We start from the raw sequence: 15,887 nt of genomic DNA on the forward strand, positions 1-15,887 counted from the left end.
GCAGCAGCAGTCGCTGCTGCCCGGACTTACCTTGTCTGTTCGGCTCCTGGCTGGAAGCCGAAGCTAGTTGGAGTAGGGGAGGGAGTAGCTGAAATATCAAGAGATTGCTCAGGAATTGGTGACTGAGGAGTAGCAGCGAGATCGGAAGGCGGCGCGGGGGGCTGCATGGCAGGCGGGGTGGAGGACGCTTTTCGAACTATGGTGGTGCCTCTGCGGGCCACCCAAGATGTGTCCATCACCCTGACGCCCATGCTGAGGGGGGGAACACAAAGACACTCCCTTACCATCTCGGAAGTAAGGTTCGGAGCAAAGAAATAAAGCACAGATTGCAGCAAGAGGGGAGAAAAAACATTTCACTACATCCAGGTCAGTAAATCTTATTCAGATCCTGGCAGCCTTCCTTCCAGAGAGCACCAGTGCAGCCCAACGGCTCCTCGTGAAACACTGGGACACAAGACCGGTGCAGGACCCTCAGTGGAGGATTGGCCTAACCTGTTTCAGATGAGATCCAGGTCTGGCCCTTTAAAAACTCCTCTTATACCAGGGAACCCACTGCTCTTCAGTGGAATTCAACTTGCAGGGCAGCAGGGGTTGTAGAGGGTCAGAACTGTCCCGGAAGAACTTTGTAGGTAGGCTCCAAACACACCTTCATTGTCAGTGGCATTGCCCGGAGACTCCATTGGGCAGGATCAAAGTTAGGGCTTGGCTATTGGCTCAGGCCCCCTCCCAACCTGCAGAGAGCAACAGTGTCACCAGAAGAGAGATTGCTACCAAAGTAACAACTCGCCTTAGATCTTGTTTGTTTCGCTCAGAAGCTGCTGTGGCCCATCACAACCTTTGGGGAGATGAGACGGCTGTGCAAGCAGCACTGTGTGGCAAAAGTTTTCACCTACAAAGGTGGCAGCGGGAAATGGCCACCCTGCTGTGAGGTCTTTCCAAACAGCCACAAACTTGAGGGAGCCATTAGAAGCCAAAATGAATGGGAGAGCATTCCGGGTAGTGACGCTGTTGTATTCCTCCCAGCTGGAGAAGCTTCCTGTTGAATTACTCCAAAAGAGGAAGTGAGCCCTTGTTTTTTCCCAAAGTTATGAAAGTGCAATGGTCTTTTAAGGCAATTGCACTAATTGGACCAAACTGGGCATGGGCTTACACCCCATGAAACCGATCTACCGGGGGAGAATCCAGCTCAGAATTTGCCTCCCTGACATCATTAAATGTCGAAAAAACAGTATTTTGGCTTGCTCAGCAGCGAAGGCTCTAACCTCACTGCCTACTGGAACAGCTCTGCCTTGGTGTTCAGAACACAGGTGGCCTGAAAAGGGTCCAGTGGCTACTAGAGGATACCGTACCTTTGGATTTTCCTAAGGCTGCATGGACAGAAACATACAAGTATTAGTGTAAAAGAAACTAAGGCTAAAAGCTTCCATTGGGTAAAGCGACTGTTGTTTGGAAAGGAGTTTAGAGGGCCAAGGTAACGCTCTAAGGAGGACAGCTCTTTGAATCCAGGTTACAGCAGGAGGAGGACAAGCAGATTGTTCAATAGGAAAGGCGGCGCTGGAAGAAACTTCAGAGGATTCTGCAAACACAAGACGATTTTGCTCAGTGGATGGGAACTTTTGGTAAGTGCAATGTGTGTGGGAGGGAGACGGGGCTGTGTGCAAGTGGGGAGGGAGAGGAGTTGTTCTTTAAGATGTTTCAGGTTTGATTTTCGTCTCTGGTGGGCGAGACCCTGCACACTGGGGGGCCTGGAGAGCTGAGATTCAGGGATCCCAGCCTGCCTGTGGCAGTGGAGAATCCTGACACGTAAGCTGCTGTCATCAAGGCAGGCAGCAGCCTGGCTGTCAGGTATGGCTGCTGCTAACTCACAACTCCAATGGGCAGCCCCTTGTGCACATTCACCCGCCTCCATCCCGCTCCTTGAGGGTTCTGGACCATATTCCCAATCTGATTCAGCATCCGTGCCCTTTCTGCTCCAATTCCACTCACTCTCCTGGGCTTGCGCTGCACCGTGCGCACAGGGAAATGCAAACGTTGCCCAGAGATTTGCAGTGGGACTGGGGTGCATGCCAACGGAGCTGGCCTATTCAGCTGTCACACAACTGGGCTGTTTTCCTCACCAGATAGGCTAAAGCTGGGATGGTGGCTTGCTAGTGACTACACCGAGAGATTTGGGGGAGGAGTCGGGACTCCTGGGATCTCTTCTCAGCTCTGTCGCTGACTTGACACGTGACCATGGCCCAACTGACTTCATGTCATTCATCCTTCTGTAAGGGGGGGTAGGGGGAGTAAAACACTTGCCCATACTCACTGGAGAATGTAAGAATTAATTAATTGTTAGGAAGTGCTTAGATATGATCAAGTCCAAAGAATCCCCATCATGGAACATTCACACTGCGATAGCCCCTGGAGACCTACCAGGGGAGGTCCATGTACAGACCCATAGCTTCGGGGGGGGTGGCCCGGACATTTACTTAGTATTCACTATTCCCTCACCCCCAGGGGCAATGCCCATCCCCTTCCCAAACCTGAGCCCGCAGTGATTCCCTCAGGCCAGGCACGTGGTCTCAGTGTCACCGGGACAGCCTGTCGGGAGCTAGGGGCCCTTTGAGGCATGGACTCAGTGTTTCTCTAGGGTTTGCACATCAGTGCACAGGAACTCATAACAACTAGCAAAGGCAGGACAATGGCTTCCTTAAAAGGCTCAGCTGAGCAGGCTGGGGATCCCTGGTCTTGGCTGAGCTAGACCCAAACGCCTGGCTTGCACCTCTCAAACCCCAGTGATGACAACTCATCCTAACAATTCGCGGCAGGCCCGCTTCTCTCTGAACACCCTCTGCTCCCACTTTGGCGCCTCCAAGCCAGCTCCTTGCAGGACGAGGGCTCAGGAGCACTGCCCACTTAGCTGGCTCTCCAGAGACTCCTTCCCCAACCCTTTGTCTCTGGGTGGAGCTTGTGTGTCCAACGTGACTTACCTCAGGCTGGGAGGGTGGGTGGAGGTGGGGGAGGGGAAATGGCACATCTCCCATCTAAAATGGCTCAAAGGCAGCTGATCGGAGAGGGCGGAGGGGTCAGGAGCAGGGGAGAGTGGGGAGTGACAAGGCAGCAAGGCATCTGAGCTCACCAGTGCGGAGGCTACAGGATACGATGCCCATGGGCCCGTCCCAAGCAGATCTCCCAGCCAAGGCTATGCCAGGCGTGGCCTCTTCTGGCTCACACAACCGTAACGGACTTACACCAAAACCAAACCCCGGCAACGAAGCGAAGAGGCCCTACCCATCCTTTTTGTAAAACTCCAGCATCATGTTGTCCGTGGCCACGCTGAGGGGGCGCCGGGCCTGGTCGTGCTGCTTGCGGTCCGAGTGGTCCATGTCAGGGGAGGGCATGGAGCTGTAGTTGGCATTGTGGTTGACGTGCATGGGGCTGCCGTAGTTCCCAGTCACATTGAATTCAATGTCTGGTCGGGGAAGCAAGAGGGTACAGTGTTGTGCGGGGGCCTCTCCTCGCATCCTGACTAGGCAGAGGGCTCTGGGCAGCGAGGGATTATTGCTATTATTTCTAGTCTGCATCGCGCCTAGGAGCACAGCCATGGGCCAGGACCCATTGTGCCAGGCTCTGTATGGACACAGAACCCTTCCCACTGCCAGTGGCACCAGAGAGCCCCATGGGAACATGGACAAGGCTTGCGGGCAGCCAGCCGCTGACTCCACGAGGGATAGGGACTATAACCCATCAGGTAAGGACCTGGAGGGGGAGAGACGGCTGGAGTGGGCTGGAGGAGCAGTGAGGGTCCCTCTCTAGCTCCATGGACGCGTCTCATTGGGGGCTGGGCTGGAGTGAAGCCGCCTTGCGCTTCGTCCTGGATTCTGTCTGAGGCCTTCCGGGGCCACGGAGCCCAGGGGGCTTGTGGGGCCAAGCAGGGAGAGTCCCCTCCTCAGCCACCAGAGCTGTGGAGTCATAGGGCAGAGCTGGGGCAGGTGCAGGCCTGGCAGCCCCATAGCCCAAATCACAGAGTGGACCGGGCGCAGCGACAGTGCACAGCTCTCTACACGGCCCCAGCATTACCCCGGGGTGAAAGAAGGCCATCTGCAGGGCCCACCCCACCCAGCTTCCGGCCCCTCTGCCCAGCGGTGCCAGTGGCCACAGCGGGTTTTGTGGCGTCAGTGCCTGGAAGTGGATGGAGACCGTCCAGGCCTTTTCCCATTCACAGGCCTCCAAGCTGGTTTGTGGAATGGACGCTTGTGTCCTCCGCCCCCATTCCCCTCAGGATCAGCCCTGGCGGGCCGGCTCCATTATGCTTCCTCTCAATGCTGATACCTGCGCAAGCACACAGCGCCCGGCAGGAGACGCATGGCCTACCTCCAGGGAAGAACCAGTCGGCATGCTGGATGAGGGGCTCGATAATCCCCACGATCTGCAGAGACACCGTCGTCATCATCTCCGTGATGTTTCTGCAACACACGGGGGGCAGCAGCTCAGCACCGGCGATGGCTGGGTGGTTAATAGCATTGGTCGAAGCCAACACGTGCCAGGTCTGACGTGGTCCCCCTGCTCTTCTAACGCAGCTCTGCTAGTGCACTACAGTCCTGACTGGCAATTCCCTTGCTAGTCCAGTGGGACCCTCCAACCAGCCAGGTATTACAGACCTGCGCCCTCCCACAGCTCTGCCGATGCCCTTCAGTTCTGCCCCGCAGCCACCTGCTGTTCTAGCCATGGGCTCACACACAGCTCTGACGATGCCCCTCAGCTCTGCCCTGCAGCTCCCTCCCTCCCCCCGGCTTTTCCAGTTCTCAGCAGAGAACGATAATGGTGACGAATGTCAGGTATGCAAATGCCCGGAGGGGCAGCCACGGGAGCGCACTAACCCATTACTTCCCCTCTCTCGTCTCGATACCCTCCCTCTACCTTGCTAATAGAAAGCACTTCTCTAAGGCGCTTGATGCTTTTAAATGAACACATCACATCTAAAGTGCTTTCTAATGACTGTGACGTTTCTGGGATGGATCCTCAGCTGGCGTAGATCAGCAGAGCTCCACTGTATTGCTGCTACTCCCAGCTGAGAACCTGGCCCATCATTCCCTACTAGTGTCCTACATTTTACCAACATGACACTTTGGCCCACGGGGTAATTCTATGCTGCAGGACATTAGCCACAGCATAGGGACATCGCCATCACGGCAAGAACAGTGGTCAGCTTATGGATCATGTTATTAAAGGAGCCTGAACCCAATTGCGCATTCGTTTATGGCATCACTTCCTTTTTCTGTGGGCACCATTAGCTCCAAAGCTGCAGGGCCATGCTCCAGGAGCAACCGAGCATGCGGCAGGCAGGGATACGGGCTCATGTGGTTCTCCAAGGCATCTCCAAGACCAGAGTGCACCGCGGCTTCCCTAACCTGCTGCCCTTGGAAGCAGGGACTGTAATTAAGCCTCCAGTGTCTTGATTTAACCATAAAGAATGATTTAGGCCAACACAAAAGAAGGGTAGGTTGGATGCTTGCCTGACCCCATGGCTTCTGGGCTGCTGTTGTGTATTAGCCTTCCACTGACCTCTGATGTCAGGGGGCTATGGCCCGTTCGCCAGCTCTGCTGCTGCCTTTTACCCAGACGTGCCTGCCAGGTTTGCCAACTCCGCAGCTGCTGTGCTCCAGCGGGGAGCCCACAGCTGCATTCTGGGGACCTGAATGTGCCCCGCATGCTCTGTTTAGCAGCACAGCAGCTGCTTTCTACCCTGGGTGCACCCCACCACTCTCACCGCGCCCCTGAAAGGCATGCTGGGAAATGCTCCCAATAGCACCCAGACAGCTGGTCATTTTCACTTCCAGGCTGGAAAGAGGCCCTTCAGAACTGATACTGAACCCTGGCCTACTCTTAAAATGTGGATCGACCTAGCTGCACCGTGAGCGCCATAGTTAAGCTGACCTAACCCAAGGTGTAGACGTGGCTTGGTTGACGGAAGAATTGCCGCGTGGGGAGGTGGATTAACGACACTGACGGAAAAAGCCTTTTTGTCACTGTAGGAAGCAGCGACACTCTGATGCTGGAGAGCAGCACAGCTGCAGGCTGCAACGTTCGTAGGGCAGACTTGCCCAACGTCGGATAGTAAATAGGATAACATCAGGCACATCGGCCAGGTAGCCAATGGTTAGAAAATTAACCCAGTCCTGTGACAAGCTGAGGCCCTAACACACCCATTATGACGATGTTCTCACGTCTATAGCACCTTCCACCTCAAAGGAGCCGGAAGAACTTTCAGGGATCGATTCACATAGGAACCGTGATTCTGCTCCTTCCATTTCTCTTCTTTCACCTCCCTACTTCTGCCTCCGTCCATGCTGCCCCCGACACACGGGGCAGTCTGCTTGTCCTCACAGGCCCAGAACCCCCTCCTCTCCTCGCCCCTGGAAACCCACCTCTTCATCCAACCCACGCTTCCTTCCTTCTCAGCATTAGCTCTCCCCCTTCACCCTCCCTCTGCTGGAACGGCCTCCTGTGCCTCACGTTAGCATGCCTTGTTGTTAGACTGTCAAGCTCTATGGGGCAGGGGATGTGTTTTCATCTATGGTCCTAGGGAAGTTTAGGGAAAGGATTTTAAAAACACACCCTACCTAAGTGGCCTGATTTCCAGATGTGCTGAGAGCCCACAGCTCCCACTGACTTCAGCAGGAATTGAGGATACTCCGCTAAGGAGCCAATGGGGCTGAAGGAGAACAGCAACAGAAGCAGCAACCACGTCTCGTCCACCCCCGGGAGCTGCTCTATCCTGCTTTCCCCAGTACTTGTGCGACAACCACCATCTCAGCCAACACGCTGGGGACTGAACTGGGGACCGCACTGGGGACCGCCACAGCTAAAAACCTGAGCTGCTTCAGCTTGAGCTAAAATGTCAAGGGTCCCTAGCAGTGGCTGTAACAGACATGAATCCCTGTGGATTGGGCACCAAGGGGACCCTGTTACACGCACGCACGCACCAGTGGATTCCGCTTACCCTTCTGCTTGAGGCCAGAGGAGGTTGGGGCCCAGCACTATCGCCACGTTGCTCGGTGTCATTTTGTTAGCATCCTGGTATTCCGTTAGCTTTGCTAGGAATTTGATCAAGTACCTGGCAGAGGCGATCAAGAGGCAGAGGGTGAGGCTGGAGTATCACCTGGGCCTGTGGGCTGCGGCGCATGTTCTCCACAACTGCCTTCCTCTGCACCCGACATTCACAGCGAAACCACGCACCGAATGCAGGTTATTCCCCGAGCCCCAGGCGCCTCGGCCTCTCTCTTTCGAGGCAGCTTCCAGGTCAATACTTCAGTGAGTGCCGCGCACCACCCTGAGATCAACATCCTTGCACTGCCTACCATCCAGCGTCCTTCTTCTGAGAGGCTCGAAGCGGCTCTCAAACATGAAGGAAGCTTCACAATCCCGCTGTGACTTGTCCCAGGTCATCCCTTGAGTCTGCCACAGAGCTGGGGAGAGAATCCAGGGTCCCAGCTCCCAGCCTCCCTCTCTAACCACCACCAGGCTGGGAGATAGTGCTATGGCTAGCCACAAAGCCTGATTGATTTTCATTGCTAAGAATGTAAAGGGCGACGATCAGATCACGCCCGGGGTCTCAGCGCTTGATAACACAAATGAAATCCAGCAGGAAATCCTATCCCATTCGGGGGCTAACCGCTAAATCCTAGCGGCCGATAAACCCACCCTGCCCAGACAGCAAGTCTCTGGAAGTGCCCTTCCCCCAAAGCCTGGGCAACTGGCATGGTGCAGCATGCCCCAAAGGCTGGCAGAGTCAGAGGATAGTGGCTCACAGGAGGGAAAGCAAATTCCTGTGTCGAGGGCATGGACATGTCTACAGTCAACTGTCACCTTGTCCTGATCTAGGGGAAACGGCCCAACAACAGCCTGGAGCTCCAGTTTCCAGGGTTTTCCTCATTAATCACTGTATCTCCTAGTGTACAGTAAGGCAGGGATTCTCAAAGGGGCCTAAGGGAGTTAGGTGCCCAAAGCCTATTGAAATCCAATGGGAGTTGGGTGCCACACTCCCTGGAAAATCCCTGGTGAAATATCTCACAACACGGGAGAGAAGGGGCCTCTCTCGCTTTGTGGCAGGTGTCCCCAGTCCCGATGCCCCTGTGACCTGCAAAGGGCTGCTTGGGCCTGCGGCACTGGTCTGACCCCCCTGTGTGCCGCTAGCTCCATGGGTACTAGGAGAGGAGGGCTCGACCCGTATTAGAGGGCAAGTGGCCCAAAGTGCAGGGTCTGCGGCCAGCGCAGGAGAGCAGGGTGAAGGAGGCCCCGGCATTGTGATCCTGGGCGGACTGAGCGATTGGGCTCCACTGCCCATCCCCCTTCTCCCACAGGCCAGGAAAGGTCAGAGGGCGCAGGTGGGAGCTACCCCCCCAACTGCCCCGGCGATCTGCCTGCCGTCCTCCCATGGAAAGTGAGTTTGGTGCTTTTCCACCATGACTAAGTTCAGTTCACAAGCAGGCTGGATGAGGGGGCCAGGGGGAAGAGGGGAACCTACGGTCCTCCCCTGCCACGGACCTTTGTGCTCATTACTGGGATGTGGCGGGACATGAGCCCTGGGCCCACTGCGGGAGGGTTCAGGCTCTGACCTACATGGCCAACTTTACTTGAGTCCCACTCCCAACAAGGTACAGCTCCCCCTCCCTCAGCACCTGAGAGCGCAGGGCCCGGAACAGAACCCCTGGGGATCAGACAGGCTCCCTGCCTACTGCAGCAGCACTCGCTAGGGCAGGTGCTGAAAGCCCCAACTTCAAGGGGAGCTGAGAGTTCAGCCGCCTGCCGGGTCGGGCCTGCATCGCTAAGCATGCAGAGATCCCACTGACATTAGTGGGCATTAGGCAGGCGCCTGAGGGGGGGAAACCCCCCACCCTCCCACTAAGGCCTTGTCTGCCTAAAAAAATGTCACCAGTTTAACTGATGTTGGTTTTTAGACCAATTAGCTACAACAGCGCAAATGGTGGTGTGGACGGGCGACAGCCGCCAGCTTGGCCTGCACCCCGTGGAGTGAGCTGGTGACCTCCAGAGCTAAAAGCACAAGCTGCTACGGACTGAACTAAAGCTCCCTTCCTGGGGTTGTAATAGACTCATATCCTCTGAGGACTGGGCACAGAGGGGGACCCAGTACACAGGCTCGCCAGTGGGCATGGGATGCTCTTATTAACTGACTTAAGTTAAACCAAAATAAGGCTGGTTTAAACCACACTGTGAGAGTCTCCACACAGCCTTTGGCACCAGTTTAATGAAACTGGTTTAAATATTACACCTGAAGAGAAATCACTGGCAACTCTGCCTGTAGACACAGCCCTCTGCCCCACACACTCACCTGATGTTGTTGTAGTTGGCCTTGGGCAGTTTTTCGCAGGCATTCCACAGGGCCTGCAGCCTCTTGTCTTGGTCCTGGATGCTAGGAAGGAAGCGTAGTTTGGGATTAGTTGGTCAGTTCGCCACACGGCCGGGCCGCTCGCTTCGCTGAGCGCTCAGCTGTTGAGAAGAGATGAGGCCCCAGATCTGAATGCCCTGACAACTGGGGCGCAGCTGAAATCTGAACCAGGATCCTGAGTTTGCAAGCAGCTTTTGTCTTCGTAACAGTCTGAGCCAGCCCCTCCAGATTTGAACACTCCCAGCCGGGGGGCATCCAGTGCAGAGAGCGAGTGCGAATGTTGGTGCCTGAGCCCAGCCTTGCTTTTATTATTTATTTCGGGTGCTTAGAGAGAAACTCCAGGCCTCCATGGTACCATTAGAGACTGCGAGTGTAGCTGGAAGGCCTCCAGCCCACCAACTCAGCCAGGCCCCTGCCCTCCTCAGGAGGGAATGCATGAATACAGAGGCTGACTGGTCAGATCCCAAAGTCTGGTGCATTTCTGCATTTGCTGCAAATACAGAGATGTCCCTTCCAGACGGGGAAGGAGAGAGCAGCCCAAAAACGAATGCAAGGCCCTGACAGTCCACCATAGTTCAGCCCTGTCTCTGGAGGAGGCACCAAGTTTGCGAGCACGTTTGCTGAGTGCGAGCGAGTCCTTCAGAGAGGCAGTGGTGCTACCATGCATGACCAGGGCCCTGGCTCTGAGCTGTTCTGATTCAAGCCGGGGGAGGCCAGGTTTTCCCAGTGGCTCAGGTACCAACACCACCTCAACAAGGGGAATGAACCCCTTCCTCCAGCACTTTGCTCCAGGGCCCAGAGAGTTTCTATGACAAGGGCAATCTGCTTTCAGTTCAAGACCTACTTCCCATCCCCTACACAAAACAGAGGTCGGCTGCAAGGCAATCCCCAAGACAGTACTGCAGAGGCTGTGTACAGACGGAGACTGAAGCGGATGGAGGGAAATTGTATAGAGATACCTCTGTTGATCTGGGCCTGATTTATCTTTAATCCATCTCTGATCCATGCACACATCACCCCAGTTATGTGGACACGCCAGGGGGAGGGTCTAGCTAGCTACCTCAGGGCTTGTCCACATGGCAAGTTACTCTGTGGCAAGGCAGGGGGTCAATCTCCAGTGCACCAGCATGCCATGCAGTAACGTCCCGTGTGGATGCAGCGAGAGTGCAGTGCGAAGCCTGGAGGGCAGCTTGATGTACTGCACTTTCGAGTAGCAGCAGCAGAAGGTTGCTATGTAGACAAGCACTTGGGTGCTTATCCGGTCACCATTACTGAACTGAGCGCCTCACAAACTTTGATGTATTCGCCTCCGAGCCCCCCTCTGAGGCAGAGCAGTGCTGTCATCTCCATCTCATAGAGGGGGAACTGAATACAAAGAGGCTAAGTGACTAGCCCATGGTCATAAAGGAAATCTGTGGCAGAGCAGGGGAGACCTGAGGTCAGTTCCCGCCTCAGGCTGGTACCTGGCCACTAGACAATCCTTCCTCTGGAAGTTTCACATCCCTTAGTCACACTGGTACCAGCTCCATAGCCACAGAGACCTCACCTATATTTTCACATCCACTCCCCTGTAGAGCTAGATTATCATCAGCCCCACTACACAGGATTCAGAGGGAGTCCATATAAGCCTCTAAAGAACAACTCTTCTCTGCCCCAAAATTCCACGACCTTAAGGCCTGACGTCTGGCCCTTCCAGAGCTAGACACGCATGCTGCCTCTCCCACCAGGAATCTCACCTTCCGAATGGGCTAAAGCACCTGTTTCTAGCCCTGCCAGGACACTGAATGCCAAGCTCTAAAGCTCTGACACTTTAAGCCGCTGCAGGACTCCATCTTGCCCGTCCTCGTCCTTGAGCTGGGGCAATTTTGGGAAAAGTTCCACATTTGGGGGACAAAGGTGAAAACATCAGCAGTGATTTGAAGCTGCTGAGGCATCTGGGATGTGAGAGGAAGCCCGGGGCTGCTTTAGCTAGAGGCAGATTTCTGGGAGAAGCTACACGGCTCTGCAGACCAGTCTACAGGAGTATGAATTGCAGTGAGCTTGAACGTGTAGCGCTCTAACTGACCTCCGCCGACCCTGCTGGTGCAAGCTAAAAGGTACCTAGTTCATGCTGATGCCGTCCTGTTTCAAACAGGACTCTATAAATGCATACGAGGTCCCTTTCAGTTTGCACCAGGAGGGTCTACATGGGACAGTTAGAGTGCTATGGGTTTGAGTGCTCTGCAATTCACACTCCCATAGACTGGTCTGTGACACCGCCGGGGGGCAGCACACTGACATTTTGCCCTGGGCTTCAGATTGTCTTGAGCAGCCTCTGGATGAACCCTGGGGAGCTGGATTAGCAGAGGCAGAGGACAGGTGAGAGGTCGAAGGTGCAAGACAAAAAGTCATTCAGCAGGCAGCTCTGCAATTCCCAACATGGAAGATGCCTCTCCATAGGGGCTGTATATAGAACGTATTTCAGCCCTTCTTACTCCACTACTTTTGACTGCTTATTGTGGGTGCTGAGGAAGAAGATGAGACCAAGGACAAAGGAAAGTGCATTTGGGACTCACTTGGAAGCTTGAATCCATTCATCATAGAGTTCAAAGGTCATGAGAGGCTCTGGAAGCTCTCGGAGATAGGACTTCAGTGCCCCTAGGAGACAGAAGGGAACACTGGCTAGTCAGTACCAAAGTAGGATGCTTTCCTGGGTTGGAGTGTAAGGATCTTGGCTGGTCCCTGGGCATGGGACTTTAGCCCCTTCAATGAAGCACAAAGGCCAGGCTGTATGTTCTGCCCAGCAGCCTCATTAATGTGATTTCAACCAAAAAGAAGAAAACCAATTAACATCCTAATAATCTTGTCAAACATTCGTCATTTCTCCTGTTCTCGTTGCTTTCTCTGTGGGCTCTGCCCCGTGACACTGGACTCCCTGGCTTCAATGGGAGCAAGATCAGACCCTCTTGTTCACTGACAGAATCTGTAACAACCAGGTTGGAAACTCTGATACAAAAGAATAAAAAAAGATCTAATTGTCGATCCACTCATCCCACACTCATTGCCATGTTTTTGGAGCGTCTCATGGTTATTACAATTGTATTTGGGTTGCTTTAGCATGACCGGTAACTTGGCTAAATAGAATAAGCACAATGTATGTCCTAACATTTAGATTTACTTTTTTAAATGTAACATTTACTGGAAAATCTGTTGATCACAATAAACCAGGGAAAGTCTGAACCCTGGGGTTCATCAATGATTCTGATCAAAACTATTTTTTCGTCCTCAACTGCAATGAACAGGACTGTAGACAAGCACAGAAAATAGAGACGCTAGAATAGTTTGACGAATGTCTCCAGGGGAAACTGAAGATTTAGAAGCACTGACGTTAGTAGGTATAATTTATATATATATATAATGTTTAAGGAGAGGACAAATTTTATTTCCAAATTGGCATCAAACAAATCTACAATTGTTCCTATCCCTCCTTAATGCCCAATATGGTTATATTTATACTTCAAAGTTTGTTTTTCATACATTCGTTATATTTTTAAAGTTAAGAGATAATGAACCAAAGTTTGTTCCTGCATTGTTGTAAATTGGATGTAACTCCAGAATTTACAGTAGCATAAGAGCACAGTTTGGTCCATTCATTCAGTTAAAGCAGAACACAATTGTTTTACACTATGTCTAGAGTTAAATCAGTACTTGATGTTAACAGATTGATAAGGCTCCTCAACAGTTCTAATTTTCTCCTCAAGCTTAGAATTGAACAGGGCAACAGAGTTCAGACTCTTTGTTAACAACTTTCCTCTAGTGAATAGATCGCTCGAAAAACTATATAACGAAACACCAAAAGAAGCCGTTTATGACTGCTCCCCAACAGACTGAGTTTTAACCCTTATGGGAGGCCCCTACCGAAGGGCCCTGCCTCTTTACTTGTTGTCCCGAAATGACAGCAGCAGATCGCTCAGGCATAGTTGCATGGGACAGCTTGGGGGAAAATGGGTTTTCCATTTCAGGGCTAGTTTTCCCATTTCAAAATTTTTTCCATTCTGAAATGGGAGACCCCCCCCAAATTTCCAAATTTTCCTCTGAAACAAAATTCTGAAAAAAAAACACAAAACCTGTTTTGGCTAAAAATGTTTCATTTTGGTCAAATTGAAATTGTTTGTTCCAATTTTGGCTTTTTAACAGTTGTATCTTTTTTTTAAAAACGGAAACAAAAAGTCATTTCAAAATGGCCAATCGAAAAGCTGAGTCCTGACTGCTTTTTTTCTAAACAAAATGCCACCAGAGGCGACACATTTCCACAAACCATTTTGCTTTCAAGGAGTCAGCATTTTCGGATGGAGAAATAATTCTGCTGGAAAACTTCCCACAGGGTTCAGACAATAGGACTTCCCACTGCACAGGCTATGTCCAGTGCAGCGTGAGCAGTGCTTGGAGATCCTCGGCTCGAAGAGGATCATGTAGGGTAGCACATAATCTTGTTACCAAAGCCAAGGTGGCAATGCCCTTTACCTGCAATGGCATGGGGGTCTGCTGAATACTCCTGCACATCCACCACGCAGCAGTCGAGAGCCGCCTTGAGCTTCTTTAACTTGGATGCAGAAGGAGCCACCCTGAAGAGACCCTTCGGGCAAAGGAGACAGGAGAGACGTCAGCCCCAGCAGGAAACTCCTAAAATCATGGCAACAGCAGAACACAGCGCCCCGAGGGCACGAGCCCCAGAGTGACCCAGGTGCCAGCTTAATACCCAGCCTAGGGGTCAGGCTCTGACCTAGTGGTGTCACGTTGGATGCGGTTTAGTAGGAAATCACTGACATAGGAAGCGTGGGAATCCCTGTAGCTCACCTGACTTACACACAGAACTCAAGTGGGGTTGTAGGGTCAGATCCTCAGCTGGTGTAAATCAGTATCTATGGAGCAATTCCAGCTGGGGGCCTGGCTCATGAGGCCTAGAAACTACGGAACTGGGCAGATTAGACATGGTGCGAGGACTGTCTTTGCAGAACAGCCCTTTGTTACTCCACGTACCTGTGCCCTGGGCCGCTTCAAGTCACACCTGCTCCCTTTGCCGACACAAACAAGCTTGTACTCCTGGTAGCCCCAGCAAGGCGATGTATCAGCTGCCATCTTGGCCAACACCAGGGATCTCCAGAACTAAAGTCTCTACATCAAGAGCCAGGGTCTCTAGCTGACAGACTCGCATTCCCCCTGGATCAGGCGCGGATGGGGACCCGTTACACACACTGACCAGTGGTTACACTGACAGCTACAGGGGAGCGAGGGGGTGTCTGTTCTGACCCCTGCATGACCAGCAGCGGCATCAGCGTCTTTGTTAATGGTGATGGTGCCAAAGGCAGCGACAGCTTAGCTGGTGTTTCAGATCCCAGGTGCCAGCCGGTAGAAGAGGCATCGTTTGAGCTGGAAGTTGAGCAGATGTGAGCTGTCGCCCCTGGGGGAGCTCCTAAGCCAGGACAACAGTCCCGCCCCAGGGGGCTGAGAGCCTCATGCTCCCCACTCCCCTCCTAGTGCTGCTGGCACCACTCTCCCTGTCTCCCCCTGAGCCAGCTCCCTGCCAGTTCTTTGCTGTGCCCTGCTTTCCGAGGAGGGTCAGTACCTGGCAGCGTAGAGACATGGGGCTCTGCAGAGGGTAGGGCAGGGTGAACTGGGAGTCACTCCTACCACAAAGCTCACCCCCACATGTGCCCAACCGGGCGGTCAGCCCGCCAGCCCCCAGGGGATGTGCAGCTGGGAGGTAGCTCATATCTTAAGGGTGAAAAACATCAGGGTGAAAAGGTTGGGCGGGGGGCACTGAAGCTGCTTGCAGGGGAGAAGGGAGGGAAGTTTGTGGTTAAATGCAGCAGGAAAGGGGAGCTGCTCACTGACTCAGGAGCTCCCAAGGCGGTAGCTTTGTCGATGGGAAGTGCGCCTCCTGACCGAGGGGGCAGCATGGGAGAAAGCATGAAGGTTTGACTTTGACTCCCACTCCACACCTTTGAAGATCCATGGGTCCTACACGCACCTATCACAACAGGTGGTGTACCTTGTCCAGGGCACTAAGTGCCCCGATAACAACTATGGGGTGAAACCAGACCATCACTACGCTTTCGAATGAACTCATGCAGAAACATGGTAAAAGACAAAAACACCCTGTTACCCCCTGTGGGCGAACACTTTTCCCCAAGCGCTCACTCTATATCTGACCTCTCCGTCCTCATCCTCAAAGTAAACCTGCACAACACCTTCCAAAGACGAGCCTGGCAGCTTAAATTTGGATCTTTGCTAGACAGTAAAAATCCTGCTCTTAATAAAGACACTGGATTCATGGCTTATTACAGCAACCTGTAACCCACCGAACCCCCTTTTTGTCCTATGACTGCAGAGGGGTTAACGGGTCACTTCACCTTGAAAGGTCTTTGAGAATATGAGTTAACTACTTGTGCTACACAATCTGTTCCACCTTGTAGTTAACTGGGACACCTTTCCTAGATGTGAAGAAGAGCTCTGT

General features: G+C 53.1%; 1 protein-coding gene across 1 annotated transcript in view; it reads right to left on the reverse strand.

Moving 5' to 3' along the window:
* The window catches only part of ARHGAP44 (Rho GTPase activating protein 44), a 56,335-nt gene that overhangs the window by 14,154 nt on the left and 26,294 nt on the right, over positions 1-15,887 (reverse strand). Inside the window, exons 11-18 of the mRNA XM_065415315.1 lie at positions 13,895-14,006; positions 11,947-12,028; positions 9,335-9,415; positions 6,986-7,099; positions 4,357-4,448; positions 3,274-3,454; positions 1,350-1,367; positions 31-252 (exon numbers count right to left, since the gene is read on the reverse strand). Of these exons, the coding sequence (XP_065271387.1) occupies positions 31-252; positions 1,350-1,367; positions 3,274-3,454; positions 4,357-4,448; positions 6,986-7,099; positions 9,335-9,415; positions 11,947-12,028; positions 13,895-14,006 (902 nt within the window). The remainder of the gene's footprint in view (positions 1-30; positions 253-1,349; positions 1,368-3,273; positions 3,455-4,356; positions 4,449-6,985; positions 7,100-9,334; positions 9,416-11,946; positions 12,029-13,894; positions 14,007-15,887) is intronic.

The sequence above is a fragment of the Emys orbicularis genome, chromosome 13 (genome assembly GCF_028017835.1).
Source record: "Emys orbicularis isolate rEmyOrb1 chromosome 13, rEmyOrb1.hap1, whole genome shotgun sequence".
NCBI classification, from domain to species: Eukaryota; Metazoa; Chordata; order Testudines; family Emydidae; genus Emys; species Emys orbicularis.